This window comes from Trachemys scripta, chromosome 4 (assembly GCF_013100865.1).
Source record: "Trachemys scripta elegans isolate TJP31775 chromosome 4, CAS_Tse_1.0, whole genome shotgun sequence".
In the NCBI taxonomy this organism is placed as follows: domain Eukaryota; kingdom Metazoa; phylum Chordata; order Testudines; family Emydidae; genus Trachemys; species Trachemys scripta.
This window is the reverse complement of record NC_048301.1, coordinates 128551362-128568858: the sequence shown is the minus strand read 5'-3', so window position 1 is coordinate 128568858 and position 17497 is coordinate 128551362. Positions and strand designations below refer to the sequence as shown.

Sequence of the window (17497 nt, the reverse complement as noted above, 5' to 3'; positions counted from 1 at the left end):
ATGAGGAATTGCCGAAGCCGAAAGTCCCGCTCCTTTTTAGTTCTCGGTCTGAAGGCCTTACAGATCTTACACTTATCTGTTTGATGGGACTCTCCCAGGCACTTCAGACACGAGTCGTGCGGATCACTTGTGGGCATAGGCTTAGCGCAGGACGCGCACTGCTTAAAGCCGGGAGCCTTGGGCATGAGCCCGGCTATGCGCCGGGGGAAAAAGGGGGAAGAACAACCCCCTTAATCCCCTTTAACTATCTACAACTACTAAAAGGTAAACTGAACAACTATCTAATACTATATAACAACTACAACTACAACTATCTACAGAAGAAATCGGATAAGCTAGGGAGAGTGGAGAACAGCTATGCCGCGCTCCACAGTTCCAACGACCGTCAGGGGCGGTAAGAAGGAACTGAGGGGGCGCCGGGTTGGCTGGGGTATATATCCAGCGCCATGAAGGCGCCACTCTAGGGGGCTCCACAGCCGACCCGCTGGGTGTTGCTAGGGTAGAAAATTCTCCGACGATCGTGCACGCAGCGCGCGCACACCTAATTGGAATTGATATGAGCAAGCACTCGAAGAAGAAGGTATGTTGTAAAGGTGTGCTGGATATTGTACCACTGGAGTTCTGTCTACAAGTTTTGTATCTGTTGTTCTGGCGGGGTCTGGCACCACTTTCAGTTGGTGTGTCTTGGGCTGTGAGGAGCTATGTTTTATTTTAATCCTATAAAAATCTTATAACCCTGTTTTAAAACTCTGATGTATTCTCAGCCTTAACTCTGGCATAATACAGATTGTAGTCTGGGATTTTCATCCTGTTTATACAATGATGCCATCATCACAGCTCCAGCAACAATGCTTGTTAGTTATCTTCAGCCATATAGGGCCAGCAGAGGGAGTTCAAAACATTGGTTGGTAAAATCTATATATGAGCAACATGTATTTTGTTTTTATTTCTAGGCAACAGAGTACTAAAAACAACCCAAACCTAGAAGCCATTGTAGGAGCAGGGCATTAGATTAGATTATAAACATTTCCAAGGTAAGGCAAGTTTAGAGCCTAAGGTATGTCCATATGTAACTTTAAGACAACAGTTAAAAGTATTTTTCACTGTTTAAAGTTGTTTTGTTGTTGCTTATTATAAGCTCCTGGGATCCCAAATCTATTTCCTTACAAAAATTTAGATTCTTATCTATTAAATAAATGTATGTACTGGTCTCTTTAATCTCTATAGCATACTGTACATATGATGGCACACTGAGGCCCTACTCCTGCAATGGGGTCTGCTGTTCCTGCATTTGTAACCAGTGACTGGGACGCTTGGTCTAATCAAGATGTGTGTTCACACACAACTTGATCAATAGTCTGCAGTAACCATGTGTGGAAGCAGAGAAAGAACTGACAGGAAGGGGATACAATAGCCACCTTTCTCTCATATTTCCAGCAGCTTAGGCGAAGATGTGGTTTTCTTCCTGCCACCAGTTTGGCACTGATTTTTTTAAACAGTGTAGATGGTCCTCTAGCTATGCCTGTGTGTAACTGGTTTGACTAGTCCTCCTTCCTCCCAGCTCCCTGTGCAGTATGACATACTAGAGTGCATTGCTGCATGAATTTCTGCTGCCAGTCTGTGTGCATGTCCCCTTAACACTGTGGGGCCTCTGTATTGCCTTTTCACTTGTGTAGTCATTTATTCAGTTTATTCTGCTCTGGTGGCATTTGACACCCTCTTTGCATTGGACTAAGTTACTATATTGTACAAAGTAATGGAAATTCAGGACCTGAATCACCTATTTAGGTGCCATGCCCAGACTTCCCCAGCACACAATGATGCAAACAGTTAAACAGCATGGTAGCACATACATAGTTCATGGTGATGTGTGAAAAAAGTTGCAGTGTCAACAAAACACAACTGTGTTTGTTGTAACTGGGTCAGACGAGACTGTCTGGTTACAAGCATATGATTGTGTAGACAGACCTTTGGACCCTGACTTCCTTTGCCCTGCCTTTTAAGTGGTATTGGTGCAAGGTACATGCTTTCTCACACCACAAAACTCTACTGGATGATCTGTGCCTTGGTTAAACACAGGAACCTTGTGCACAGTTTTGGGATTAGTGTTAAGGCATTGCAATGACTAGACAAGAAAAAGACCAGGAAATAAGAAAGTGCCTGGACTCCCACTAACTGAAAAGTACATGCCTTGCATAATTAATACACATATATTTTAAAATCATGTTGATGTTTGAAGTTAGCACATCAGTGCACCAGTGGTGGAGTGGAAAGGGCATAGTCACACCTTTGCTGCTGGTATTGTTTATTCTTTGCAAGGGTGGTTAACAGGCCAAGAGTACTCCTCCCAAATTTGCAATGGGAAGGCTCTTTGCATTGCAAAGGGCTAGTAGCATCACTCATCTTGAGTCAAGGATGCCACAGTACAACCCATAGATTCTGAAAATTAAGGCCTTGCTTGTTGTAAATTTTGTACTGCTCTGTTTTGACTGGAGCTGCCACTCATGAAGGGACTTGACTTGAAGCCACTGTACAGAAACACCACAAGGGAAGCCTGTGTACTATGAGAGTTACTCAACACTGTTAGAAAGACAGGAAGAATGTAAAGCTCCATTCACAAGTATCAGAGCTGTGAGACTGAAAGCTTCTTCCACTGTAAGAACCTTTTACCGTTTCACCGTACACAGATACAGTACCATGTCCTTCCTCCAGAAACTCCCTGGAAGCCGTAAGAATTTAAATTTAAAAAGTCTGGATGATTTACTAATGCAAGTGACATTACAAATAATTAAATATCAACATTTCTATGCACCCACATACAGTTAAAACTTAACTGCCAGGAACAGCCCAGCAGTGGAGGAGTCCTATATAGTCTCCCTACTACTGCTCCACATGGAGAAACCGCACCATGCACACAGCAGAGGCTGGAGATGCTCTCAAAGAGCAAAATTCATGCTGGAGCACAGGACCAGTACAGAGACTATGCATTGTTTAAATCTAATTTATGGTCTCACAAAGGGACTTAAATGGTACATGGACCTTGTGCTGATGAATTTCATTCTCAGTCCTCACTCTAGGTACTGAGGCCAAGGAAGAATTCCCTGAATGTGCACATGGTAGGGTTTTGAGATGTGCATCCCTGATATAGCAAGACTGCTCCTGTTCCAAATAAAACCCCAGCATGCGCCATTATGGTGATGTCACAGTTTCACCAGTCTATTGAGTATGAAGCTGGTACTCTGATAATACAACTGAGAAGGTTTTTTTTTCCACTTACCACCTATATCTTATTCTAAAGAAGCCATTTTTTTCAGCTCTTAATAATGAAACGGAACTAAATGTCTCCATTTGTTGCTGTCTCAGTGAATGTCTACCAAAAAGGGAAGCAAATAACATAATTCACTGGCAAGAGGTATTAGCAGGACTGGAAAAAAGTCAAAGTATTGAGTTTTTACTGAATACACTAAGCAACTTTTGCAAAGTATCAGTGATGAAATGCTTTCTTCTAGAGCAGTGTTTCTCAATGACCAAGTCCATAGACCGACGCCGGTCCCTGAGATCTCCCTGACAGAGTTTAGGAAGGCAGCAAGTCCTGGTATCAAAAAGGTTGAGAAACACTGTTCAAGAGTGTCACCTCATTTTGCATGCATCTGAGGTTAATGAAATAGCATGTGCGCAATCTGCTGAAAACTGCAAACGAGATTTAGTCCCTAAAAAAACAACATGCAAAAGATGTGCCGTGTTTGAGGACATTTAAAAAACTACAAAGAATTTCAGAAACATGTAAAAATTCATTTAATGGCTCCAACTTTTATAGTTAATTCACTACAAAGGTTAAAATTGCTGCTAAATAATCCCTCTGTTTGAAAGTCCTGAAGGGTAACTTCATAAACTGTGCTAGTTCCCTTAAACCAGCAGAACCATTGGATGGACTGGCTAGTTGGCTACTTCAATAACTTTGAAAGAGACAAAGGCAAAAAACCCCACCAAAATGCAGGCAAGAACTACCTGAACTGTGCTATATCAGCACCTCTCCCCATTTACTGGACTAGGATTCCCTGTCAGCTCTTGTGCATCTCAGGGATCTCTGGCATATTTCCACTTCTGCTCCCACTCCTCATCTCTGTCACCTGGCTCAGGGGGTGGAGCATCATACTGTTGGAATACGTTCATCTCTGTTTCATTCTGGAGTGAATATGTGCAGAAGAGATCGGATATTGGCTCTTCATTTAAGAGTTCGCTCCTGGTAGTCTTTAAAGAGGAAATATCTTTGTTGTTACCGGAGTGCAGACTTCTCTCCTGAAACACACACAAACAATGCCTTCTAGTGAGCTGCACAATGCGCGAGATATTGGAATGAAAAGCCCCCCTGCTCCCTTGCATTTCCCTTGGTAAGACTGAAGTGATCCAGCAATAATTTAGAAAAAAATAAAACTTCTGAATTGCCCTGACAGGGTCCTTGATCTAGCAGCCAAGAGGATATGCACTGACATTATGTCACCAACAAGACCATCTTCGCCATAACTCACATACTGGTTCACCCCCTGCCAACATATACAAAAAATGATGTATTTCACCCTAATAATAATATCGTCTTACACTTCCATTGTACCTTTCATCCAAAAGGATCCCAAGGTGGCACCACAAACTATACATACATAGTGGTCACTTTACCAACCAATGAAGTGCAGCAACCTCTTGTGGGGGGAAAGCAGGAGTGAGGGCAGGTCTACACTCAAATCACTGTCCGCTGTAGCGCTTTCATGAAGATACGCTACACCGACAGGATAATCCACCTCCGCGAGAGGCAAGAGCTATGTTGGCGGAAGATCTCCCACCAACATAGTGCTGTCTACACCTGCACTCAGGTCAGTATAACTACATCGCTCCAGGGTAGGGATATTAATTATTTACACCCCTGAGTAGTTATACTGAAGTAATTCTGTAGTATAGGCCAGGGGTTAGTTGTTTAACAGCACACATCAATAGTATACAACAGTTTAGGAAGGGAAGTGGAAAAAAAATGCTGCATCTAATTGAAATTGCAGGATAAGTGAAGGGAGGCTGAATTTATCTAAGTAGGTAAGGATGATGGGATTAGTTCCTTGATTTTTCAGAAGTGTCATGGTATCTTTCCTGAATACAAATGGTCTTCATTGCAAGACAATAACGCATTGTACTGTTGTCAGTGAGATAAGCCAAAATTTCTGAAGGCTTTCAGCGGCAAAACTTCCATTGACTTCAGTGGGAGTTTTGCCCAAATCAAAGACTTCAGAATTTGGCCTACAGCGAACAGAAAATTTTCCAAAATTCATCTTTGGTTTGAATTTAAGCAAGGTGAATTTAATGTCTAAAGGATTTTTTTTTCTGGGAAAATCAGAGGGTATGGAAACTAGGGACTGACTTCTAATATCCAAAATATCTCCCGTCACCCTTAGCCACTGTGAATATTTTTTAAGGACTATGAAACCTGCACTGATGTGATCTTTAAAGAATAATACTTACCTAATTATCTACCAGGGAAAGTAGATAAGTAATTCCTGTGAGAATTAATTGATTAATACTCAGCACTTGAGTACTACTTTACAAATATTATTATTTGAAACCTGGCAAGAATCCAAGTGGAATCCCAGTTAGCCAGCTTCTTAGTGAGTTTCAACATCAGCAGTTGAGGGTGTAATGTGACAACACATGAAAATGTATAGTCCAGTTGATTTACCTTAATTCTGTAGATCAGAGTATAAAGATGAAAAGACTTTTCAGACTGAGTCCCTCTCTCTGTCACCCAACATAGCCCACAGTCAAGGCATGATTTTCCTCAACAATATATTCTCTAGTGATATGCTGCTGACAGAACTGATCACTAGGAACTTTTTCTGGTATTCATTCTAAATTTATCTTTGCTTAGTTTCATGCCATTACTCCTATATGACCCTAAACAATTTGGGTCCAATTCTCCTCACTAACACCACTTTTATACTAGTGTAAATCCATTGGCTTTCATGCTCGTGATTTACACTAGTGTGAGAGAAGAATCAGGCCTTTCCTCTCACTCCTTGGGGTTTAATAATGCTTATACATATAGCCTGTTACAGGGTGGTACTGTTTTCCTGAAACCACTACACTTTGCTAGCACGTTTTGATCCTGCTGGGAATGGATTAAGTGGTTTCTGATGACTCAATACTGCAAATGGTTCATTATCTCAACTGCATATCAGAGAGCTAGCAGAGGTTTTTTGGAGGGAGAGAATTTAGGTTGTGGGCTAAGCAGTCCCTGAGGTAGGAATCCTAAGAGCAGCCAAGCTTGGGAAAAGGTTTTAACAGAACTTTATCTTATTGTTAATTTCTTTGTTAAAGCCAATCCCCAGGAAGGGGATAAGTTTGACTTTACACAGTGTGTAGAATTTGTTTTAAATCAAACTGCAAAAGGCACCTGGTCACAGCACAATACATCTTCAAAACTGCTCTACAAACATTAATTAATACAACAGGCTATAACACAGGGCAGTATTATTAGCCTCATTTTACAGGTGAGGAAACTGAGGGACAGACTGATTAAGTAACTTTCCCAAGATCACAGAGGGAGTCAATGTAAGAAAGATGGGATTAGAACCCAGGAGTCCCTGGGCTACCATATGCCCATACTCATTCCCCTAGCTCAAACTGCCTTTCTATGCTTACACCTTCAAATCCTTGTAGGATCACTAGGCAGCATCTAGATTTAAACTGAGTATCACACCTTCTGTTCTTCTGTAAGCCCTTCATCTAACTCCTGTTCAGGCTCTCCAATGCTGAGTTCCACAGTCTCTGGCTTTTGATTCTGTTCTAAAGCGGCCAGCACAGCATCATGCAGCGTTAGAAAGAACTGTGCTTTGGTGACGCAGTCATCAAAGAAATCATTCTTCTCAAAGATTGCTATTACAGAGACTGTAAAACAAAACAAAAAACACCACCAGTGCAGACAGGGTCACACGAAGGAGCACAGTTAAAGCACTTCACCGAGGTTTAAAGCTTATCTTTTTCTTACAAAAAGTGGCTAAATATAGCATTACCAATACAATACTCACGGTGGCAGCCGGCTATCAGGACCGAAATGCCAATATTCTGAAACATGTGGAACATCTGTAGAGAGAATCCTGTATTAATATCAGTGCCACTCTCATGCTCTATGCAGGAATGGCCCTGGCACCAGAAGGCAGGATATACAAGGGGGAAAAAGCTTTTGCTTATAACTCTGCTTCTAGAACAATGGTATCTTCAGAGAAGACTTAGTCCGGGGTCTTAGGTCAGCGCAAGACCAGCAGAACTCTCACAGTTCAAAGAATTCTGACTCCAGACAGCCAGGTCCCATATTGGACATCATGTACCACAGTCTGCAGGATATAAATTCGGCCTTCACAGTATTCAAATCAGTTGCTTTGGTTGTACAGCTCCCATATTAAGCCAATTGGAAATGATTCAACACCGACACATGCGCATGCACACACAAAATATGCCCCAGAGTAAACAATGGAAATAAGGATCTACATTTTCAAACACAAGCAGTAATTTTGAGTGCCTCTGTTTTTGGGTGCCCATCTTGAGACACTTTACATTTTAAAAGGGACCTGATTTTACAGGGCAGGTGCTCAGCATACCCTGAAGATCTGGTCCCTTTATAATTAAGGTGCCTAAAGTTGGGCACCTCAAAATTGAGGCCCTTAAAATCATTAGTTGCTTTTGAAAATCCAGGTCAAGTGTAAGTAGAGAAACTCATTAAAAAATCATCTTTAAGTTTTGAGGAGAATCAGGTGAGAATTCCATTGACATGGTATCTTCAGAGAAGCACAGCTACTGGTAACTTATTTTCTCTAAAAATACTACCTGCCAGGATTTTCACTTGAAGCTAAAGGGATGTCCCAAAGAAAAAGTAGGTAAGGCTTCAGTGAATAACAACAAACCAATGCCGTCAGAAAGAACAGACATTTTTATATCTACTCTTTCTGTCTAGGACTAAGATAACTCTTAAATGTCCAGACAAACCAAAAATGCTCACGTGTGCTAGAGACAAAGACTTCATGTAAGAACATGCTAACTTACAATAAGGGATATCCCAAAATTTTAAGTAAAACATCTCATGGAATGAGAGAGTTGAGCCTCTCCTACTTTGGAAACAAGACTCAGCACTTTGAGTGTTCCAAACAGGATTTCCTCCTGGAAGCTGTAATGAAGTACAAAGCACTGAAGTTCCAAAACAACAGGCACCCAGCACTACCTAAATATGCCAAAGCTTCCAGTTTGCTGTGGGAAGGGAAAAAACAAACAGCAGAAATGGGGAAAATTATATGAGAGATTAAAAATGTGATTTGAACTGAAATAATCTCAGATATTATTAGTGACTCAGGTAAAGGCATTTTTGCATGTGTTTTTTTAGATCTACAGTGTACCTTTAAACAATAGCCAGGGAATATATGTAGATCTTCGAAATTACACATTTGTGAAAATACAAAGATCAGTCTTGCTCCCATTAAAGTCAACAGGAACAGGTGCTTATATATTAGGTAACTTTAGGGTAATGGGAAGCATCTGATTGTGGGCAAACTTCAGTTTCTGCTTTTACATGCATTGAAGTGACTTGCCTGCCTCAGTAAGTCTGAAGCTTGCAAATCCACAAATTGCACCATGCTGAAGTCTAAAATAATAGTGTGGACTGGATATGTTGAAAACTCCGTGGACTGCAACTGTACTGGTTCCTGGCACAATAGAGTTGTGGAAGTATCTACTCCAAGGTCTGAAGAATGCCATGTCCTCTTCCCTTCATCCTTCTTCTTTCCAGTCTCAGGTCTTGCTGCCCTGAGCCTGATGGCTGTGGACTGAGCATGCTGTGTTTGCGACATTCCTGTTGTGAGAGTCACAGAACTGTGCTTGCTTTCAAACTTTGACCAACGTATCAAATTCAGGGAAGACGATGAAGACTCATTATCCCTATGAAGTCGCTTCACCAGTTTCTCAGTATAGGGTATCTAGAATGGTAAAGTGCAGAGTAAAGACAGTTAGGAGAATTGTGTCTAGAAGGTAGAATTTCTCTTGTTGCAGTTATGACAGCATGGTAAATCATTTGCTATCTTTCCTCTCTCATGGTAGAAATACCTTTGAACTTACGCTAAATATAGCATTAAGCCACAACAGTACATAAATTAGTAGAAGATTGATGCAAGTCTTGGATGTGGTCAGCAGAGTACCTTCAACTACCCTGGAAGTGCTCTGTTAGCCTAGTCCTGCACGTCTTGAAGTTGTTTATTACCATTGGAATGTGGGCGACTAATTTTATATTCCATTTTTTAAAACAGAAACAGTTTTATGAGGTTTTATGCACCATATTCTTCCCCTATGAAAAGCAGTTCCTAAGATAAAGTGATGAGAAAACAGAGAAGAGGTTATCATTTTTTTCCTTAATAGTTTGAATATATACTTTTGTTATTTAATTTTTAAACCCAACCCTTTCTTGTGATGGTTCCTTGGTCTCTCCACCCCCTGCCCCTTCTAAGCCTAGCTGCCTTTTCAGCAGTAGTTTGTCACCCAGCCAATAATTTTAACTCAATTCCTTTTTTAAAAAGTTAAGTTTGAAATACTGAATAGCTCCAAGTTTGGCTTTTACACTAGAAAAAGAGTTAAAAGCAGCTGAAAGGTTCACACAGTGCAGCTTGGCACGTTGGAAGAAGATGGCAGTTCAAAGCGATCCCAGACTTCCTTCAGAAGCTCAGTCCTGCCCATCCTTCCAAAACTGCTTCCCCACAAGGGGCTTTTGTTATCTTTTACAAAGTGCCTTGGATAATTTAGAGAATTAAGAATATTGTCCTGAAGCTTCTTCCATCCATTTGCTTATGATACTGTCAAATTCCGATTATGGGGCATGCAACTGGCCGTACAGAAGGCACTCAACAGAGTTCGTAATAAGGAGAGGAGAAATCCTCTGATCACGGAGACTGTGACTAGTAGGATTTGACGTCTTTAGTGATCATGCATTTGTGGGTATCTCACATTAGGAGTGGCTAGAATTCTTCAGGCAGCCAAAGACAGTCTTTGACTTGTGTCGGAAAAGGAAGGCAAACCCCCTGCTGTTGAGGCATCTGACAAAGTTAGTTTTTTCAGCCCCAGAAAGGAAGGTAAACATGTTGGGTTTTCCCACTGTTGGTCAATTCAACCAACAATTCATCTACCATGGAAGATATAAACAAATATAAGGTTTGAGAGCAAATATAAGGGTTGTACTTGCTTATTTTTGGTTTCCAAATATATGCAAATGTCTATGCAATTAGGTATGGCCTTCAGGCAAGCTAATGACATGGCCCTCAGTGTCACAAAGTCTTGGGGCCCTGGCTAGATAATTATTAAAAAAAAAAAAAAAGTAGCTGACCCTGGGTAATGGCTCAGGTGGATCACAAACACAGGCACACTTCAAATCCTTTCTCTCCAATCCAGTGCTAGACAGACTAACTGAGATTAAAGATCTCATTTCATTTTCATCCAGGGGCACTGCTTTCACATCCATCTGAAAAAGACAGACCGTGTATCAGAGAGGGTTGTATCATTCCAGTGGAGGAGATCAGAAGCTGATGGCGATTGGAAAAGTGGTGTTTACCTTATGTAACAAGTAGCCTTTGAAATGTCTCATATTTGCAAAGGAGATGGAGGAACAACACTGGAAGATTTTCACACCTTCAATCTCTGCTGCCTGGAAGACAAAACCCGAGTCTCTGAGGTTTGTGCCTACGCTAGAAAAATGATCCACGGCTGACATTGACAATGGGTCTCCTCTGACCAGGACAAGCCATATTGTTTTCAAAACTCATTAGTGAAAATACCCTACACCTTGTCTACACCAAACTTTTTTTTAAGTTCTCCCACCTTTGCAGCTCCATGAGTTTAGCAATAAGGGGAATACTAATGTAGACATTGCTGTTCACCACAGCATTATCCAGATCCGCATACAGTAGGATCAATGACATTATGGTAAAAATACCAGTGCCCTGCCCCTGCTACGACTGCTGGGAGAATTTTTAAGAAAATCTAGTATAGATGTCACAATCCAATGGCGAATTGGTAACAAAAATCTGTCACACAGACACAGCCATTATTGACATCTGTTGTGAAAAATGGGTCATTTTCCTAGCGTAGGCAAAACCTGACTAAGGACAGCAGATCAGCAATAAATTCTGTATAGTTCCAGCAATGACAGGGAGCAAGCCTTTCATTACCGGTGGAGCCTGTATCGATAGAATGAGCTCCCAAAGTGACAAGTCAGACCCATCTCCCTATCTTTGGGCAATTTGTATCACTCTTCACTGCCAATATTCAAAGATCCTTACAGATTTTCAAGGCCTGAAGTGAACGAACTGAGTCTGATGGATCACTCACAGGTGCCCAAGTGAAGAAACTGGATTACAGAGAGGGACTGAGTATTAGGTTTTTTCTCTTACTGCTTTGTAGTCAGATAAATTTCTGTATAGATCCGTGTTTGGAATCTGGCCCAGCATAACAATCTTCATTCTGAAACAAGGTGTTTATTAGATTTTCTTAGAGTAGAGAGAAAAACCAGCACCACCCAATATTTTGGTCCCTGTCCCTATCTTCTTTATTGGGTACAGCAGCTGTGGCTTTAGGGGTGTGACATCCAAGCACCTGTGCCCTTCACATCAAACCTTGAACCCTCTAGAAAGCTCTGTTTCAAGCCAGGGAACACTCCAGGCAAGGGTATGTAAGAAGGCATGTAGTCCCTCCCTCCCCCAAATCCAATATATTCTCCAAAGAAGTGAGGAAGGAGGATCTAGAGTGTGGCTAGTGTCAGTGTGTAGTGACACTGTACTCAAAGAAATCCATTTCCTGGTAACTTTTCTCATGCTTTAGAGTATTGTCAGTACACATCCCCACTTTTGGGAAATTCACAAGCAGTAACAAACTGCCAACATGGTATGAATGGGGAGGATATTTAAATGAACAGTTATCCAGAACTACTCTCCCAAAGTGCTCATTAGATGTCAAGGCTAGGTCACGAAAATGATGCTGCACAGAAATATTTTCATAATTGTGACATTCTGAAGGAATGCCTTAGAAGCCACTTTGGATCAATTCAACTGAGGGCTGTAATACTTTGGTCTAATTCTGGTTGTTAGCCTGGTATGGGGGTGGCTAGATGGTATTTAATGGCTTGGGATATACAGAAGGTCAAACTTGAGGATCTGGTGGTCCCTTTTGGCCTTAAACTCTATGACTCAATAAATGTGTTCTGATACTTTTAAGGACTGGGATACCTGCTAGCTCATAGCATGTCTCTGTACAGAATTTAATGTCCTTTGATAATCACTTGGAAGAAATAATCTGTCCCATAAGTCTATCAATGTAAACCTTAAATAACGGGGGGGGGGGGGAGATTTTACAGAAGAGTTTTGTTCTGTTACAGGAGTAGAGAAGGGTCCATTTAGTGTCGAACTTGAGTAAGCTGATCTCCCCTGGCAGTGAATGCATTTAGTGAGAAGAAAGATACGTTGATGGACCGAGTCAGGTGAATATCAATGACCACTTTAGGGATAATCTTGGAATGAGAACACAGTGTACCACCTTATTCTTATGGAAGACTGTGTATGAAGGGTAGGTGATTAAAGCAAGCAGTTCGCTGAATCTCCTGGTTGATGTTACTGTCACAATAAATGGTCTTCAGTCAGGTGACAGAGGCACCCTTTCCAGAGGCTCAAATGGATAGTCCATCAGCTAGGCTAGGAGGTTAAATTCCCAAAAATGTACCAGTTCATGCACAGATGGGAAATCATTAGGCCTGAGAAAAACATTAACCGAAGGGTTTACCCCACAAGCACAAAACCACTTCTGTACTGGACTGTGACATACTGCTATTCCCAAAATAACAACTTTAGGTAAACTTAGTGCCCTGCTCTGAGGGTAACAAGACCTGGTACCTGTGTGACCTAACGGTGATGATGAAGAAGGTGAATCCCATTGCGATGACTAAGCCGATATCGAGACCAAGACACAGAACGGCTGCAAAAGTCACAATCCAAATAACCTTTGAATAAGAGGCAGGGAGAACAATATTAGCTGCTGAAAAGCTCAAACAAGTAGAACACACAAACAGTGCCCCCATGTAACCTGCCACCAAAGACAGCAGCATTCTCTCAGTCAAACCAATAATTCAGCTGCATCCTGTACTAATGAATGTACTTGGGATGGCTTCTCTTAGGCAGAGCTACTGTAAACCTCAGAAAGGCCCTAATGACTTTTCAGTTGAACTTTTCTGGGCAGCACCATCAAGCACTGTCTTCACACAGCTCACAGTCAACTTGTGGAACTCCTTGCCTGAGGAGGTTGTGAAGGCTAGGACTATAACAGGGTTTAAAAGAGAACAGGATAAATTCATTGAGGTTAAGTCCATTAATGGCTACAGGATGGGTAAGGAATGGTGTCCCTAGCCTCTGTTTGTCAGAGGGTGGAGATGGACGGCAGGAGAGAGATCACTTGATCATTACCTGTTAGGTTCACTCCCTCTGGGGCACCTGCCATTGGCCACTGTCAGATATAGGATACTGGGCTGGATGGACCTTTGGTCTGACCCAGTACGGTCATTCTTATGTTCTTAAGCTAGATTTATTATTATATTAGTAGTAGTAGTATTACAACAGCATCTTTGAGCCCCAGTCATAGCCCAGGAACACATGCTAGGCGCTACACAAACACAGCAGAATGAACTATGTGATGGCTGCAAACATCATGTTGGTTCTGCAACATTTTTGAGAAGGGAGATTTGGTGGGTTTACTTAGGAGGGGATCAGCTAAATGGAAAGAAAAGGGAGAGGAAAGAAGGAGAAGGGGACAGGGCAGGGGAAAAGGTGTGAAGGGAAGCTGAGGTGTGAGAAGGGAGTGGAGGGCTGGAGCAAATAGCCAATCAGCATAGGGCAGAGAAAGTCAGAAAACATTCTATAGTTGTGATTGGACTGTCCAAAGGCCAGAAGGTCCCTGCTTTGGCTGCTGCTGGTCCTATCACATGGCATCTCTGGCTGGCTTTTCTCTGCAGCTCATTTGGTTGCTGTATGAAAGTAGAGGTTAGAAATGATAGCAGGTGAAGTGTCTCAACTTCACTCCTGGAACATTTCTACCCTGGAAGTGGTGACAGACAGGGATCAAAGCACAGGGCTTCAGAACCTCAACCATAGAGTCAAGCTACCAATGCTGATAGATTTACTCCCCCTACTCCACCAAATATACAGGCACCATACATTTGAGGATGCAGAATCCAAAGCCCATAATACACCAGTGGCAGTGTTATGTGCAACTACAAGGGGATCCAAGTTTGCATACATAATTGTGCCCTACACCAAGAGGACTAAAAGGATGAGAAGGCCTGGCTGAGACAGGGTGCTGAGAATTCCCAACACAGGTCTGGAGCACCATCCCCAATGGCAGAAAAACTGTACTGAGTCCCTGGGTACCAAGACCCAGTCTCTCCCAGAAGGCGCTCATGTGCTAAATCCTGGAGTGGAGTAACAGGGGAAAGAACCCTGCTCTGGTCAACTGAAGAAAACACAACCACTCTCACTGGAAATGGAGGCACAAGTGACCCAGATGCTCCATCCTTTCCAGGGAGTATTGACAGAGGTTGACACCAAAGTCTCCACAATCTGAGGAGGATGAAAAGTTGATGCTCAGTTGGAATCTCAAGCCTTCTTAACAGGGTTTCAGTGATGTGAAGGTATCAAATGGCAATTGGGGTCATGCTCCTCTGAGCTCAGAATCCTGCATGAGGGGAGAGGGGATGTGTGTCCACACATGGTGGGAAGACAGCATGGCTCCAATGGACACTGCTTCCTATAGGTTCAGTAGTTCAGTCACCAAGAGCACACTTCCACCTACTGTGTGGATCTACTTGGCTAAGACTTTTTAAAAGCAGATCCTGCATTTAAAGTGAGAGGTTGGCTATAGGTTACAGGCTGCTTTTACACCAGTATGTGTTTGAATAAATTACAGTTCAGTTAATATATTTTTGAAATGTTTTAATAAGCTGTTTTAGTTCAGCTGGAAATGATCTAGGTTCATAGAATTTTAGAAAATCTTGTTTCCAGCTGTAAGCCTTGCCAAGGAGTAGGTTACTCAAGTTTTATAGTGTTTATATATAAACAGGCTACTACAGTTATGGGCCTCTCTTGTCCCAGCTACCAAAACCACAGCATTGGCCAAGAGTAGTGAAAACAGGATGTATGATCTGGAAGCAAAGCTCCTTAGCTAAGTTTCCTTTCCTTAACACGCAGAACACTAAAGGAGGTATCGCACCTAGTTTATCTATTTATCAGATAGGTTTGTATACCATGCTCATCACTGTGGGATCTGAGCATTCAACATTTGTCTACTTCAAACATATGTGGAGATAATTTTGATTTTTTTCATTACATATATTTTTATTTTGGGAGAAACTTTGTTCAATTTATTTGTTCTTTTTTTTAAAAAAAGGATACCAAGTCATCTCTAGGTGAAAGAGGACGTGGGCTGGCTTGGGTGCAGGTGAGAACTGCTTCCTTACTAACATCCAGCTCTACTAGCCTGAAGTCACCCACATGGTACCTGAACTGTCTGCCTCCCCTAACATTTTGAGGCCATAAGCAATTTGGCCTATATTGAAATAATTGCAAGTTAATTTGTAAAACTATTTCACTGCATCAAACAGCCCCTTTCAGTAATTCAACCTCCTCTGTGCATCAGAGGACCATCTTTCCAAGAGCACCTGAATTGTTTGCTCTGCATCCTTCCCTGAAAGCACCTTCCCACTTCCCTGCCCCAAATCCCTGTGTGAGTCTTTCCCACTTACAAAATGATACTTATCCTGTCTCCACAGGGTGGGGATGTCCATAAATTTTTCAAGAAATGGGAACATGTTGACCATTACAATCGCAGCTAGTACAGCCTATGAGAGTCAGAGAAAAATAGCATTTATTCTCCTGTTAATTCATTATGGGACTCTAAACATGCTATGAAATAGATACATAGACCACGGCTAGATGAACAGCTAAGTTAAGGTGTTAAAATATCTACATTTCAGTAATTACCGTGTATACATATGACTAACAATTTTCTTCTGATCTGTAAACCCATATTAAATTTGTGTATAATCTCTTGTCTAATTTCATAGGAATGTCTGCAAATATTATTGCATTGTCTGTTGAAATATGTGTTAACTTCCACTGCAGTACTCTTCAATAAACCACAGCAAATATGCTTTTGCCTCCTGAAACACTAAGGGAGGGCCACATTGCCACCACAAAAATACTGCTTCTATAAGGAGTGCTTTCCACTAGCATGGACAACACATAGCCGTCTGACACCATTTGTCAAAAACACCCCTTTCTCCTAATGCAGACAAGAGAATTGGGGGTGGGTAACATCCAATTTGTCAGCTAGTTCTGGGAAAGGGCTTGGTCTTCCCATCTTAGGCCATGTCTACACTTACAAGCTTACAGCAACACAGCTGTATTGATACAGCTGTGCTGCTGTCAGTGCGCTCATGTGGTTGCATCATGCAGACGGGAGAGAGCTCTCCTGTTGACACAATAAAACCAGCTCAACGAGTGGCGATAGCTATATTGGTGGGAGAGTGTCTCCTGCCAACACAGCGCTGTGTACACGAGTGCGTATGCTGGCAACATTTATGTCGCTGAGGAGTGTGGTTATTTCACACCCCTGAGCGACAAAAGTTTTGCTGACATAAATGCTAGTGCAGACATGGCCTTACAGAGAGGCCAGGGGACACTGGGAAATATGGCTTGGCCTCAGCAGTTCCCTAAGTAAAACTTTCAAAAGAATGGGAGAGCCAGAAGAAATATTAAGAGATAAATGGAAAAATAGGCCCCTGAAGAACAATATTTTATTATAGTCTCATATGGCAATGAAAGATCTGGGGGAGGCAGTTTAGGAGACCATTGATTTTGGAATAAATCTCAAAGTCCAAGCTGGTACCAGACATACTAAAACCAAATTCCAGTTGGAGGGGTTTGTGTCCTTTAGTGAAGTCTCTAAGGGCAGGTCTTTACTACGGGGGGGGGGGGGAGGGGGGTCGATTTAAGATACGCAAATTCAGCTACGCGAATAGCGTAGCTGAATTCGACGTATCGCAGCCGACTTACCCTGCTGTAGGGACGGCGGCAAAATCGACCTCTGCAGCTTCCCATCGACTGTGCTTACTCCCACCTCCGCTGGTGGAGTAAGAGCGTCGATTCGGGGATCGATTGTCGCGTCCCAACGGAACGTGATAAATCGATCCCCGAGAGGTCGATTTCTACCCGCCGATTCAGGCGGGTAGTGTAGACCTAGCCTCAGGCACCAATCCTACAAACACGTACATATTTATGTCTAAGAGTACTTCATGGAAGTGTATAACTCCGTTGAGTTCAATGGGACTACTCAGTGTAAGAGTTTGCAAGATAGGGGACTAAGATAATAAGTGAAACCTTTATTTTTAAAT

The 17497-nt window shown here is 42.1% G+C and overlaps 1 protein-coding gene across 3 annotated transcripts in view; it reads right to left on the bottom strand.

Moving 5' to 3' along the window:
* Positions 1–3778: 3778 nt before the first annotated feature.
* Positions 3779–17497, bottom strand: part of SLC26A8 (solute carrier family 26 member 8) — a 29271-nt gene continuing 15552 nt past the window's right edge. For all 3 annotated transcript variants that reach the window (XM_034767459.1, XM_034767460.1, XM_034767461.1), the window contains 9 exons: positions 15848–15943; positions 12951–13057; positions 11460–11529; positions 10622–10714; positions 10397–10531; positions 8619–9002; positions 7068–7122; positions 6740–6927; positions 3779–4299 (listed from right to left, as the gene is read on the bottom strand). In XM_034767459.1, coding sequence (XP_034623350.1) covers positions 4078–4299; positions 6740–6927; positions 7068–7122; positions 8619–9002; positions 10397–10531; positions 10622–10714; positions 11460–11529; positions 12951–13057; positions 15848–15943 — 1350 coding nt within the window. In that variant the 3' untranslated portion in view covers positions 3779–4077. The remainder of the gene's footprint in view (positions 4300–6739; positions 6928–7067; positions 7123–8618; positions 9003–10396; positions 10532–10621; positions 10715–11459; positions 11530–12950; positions 13058–15847; positions 15944–17497) is intronic.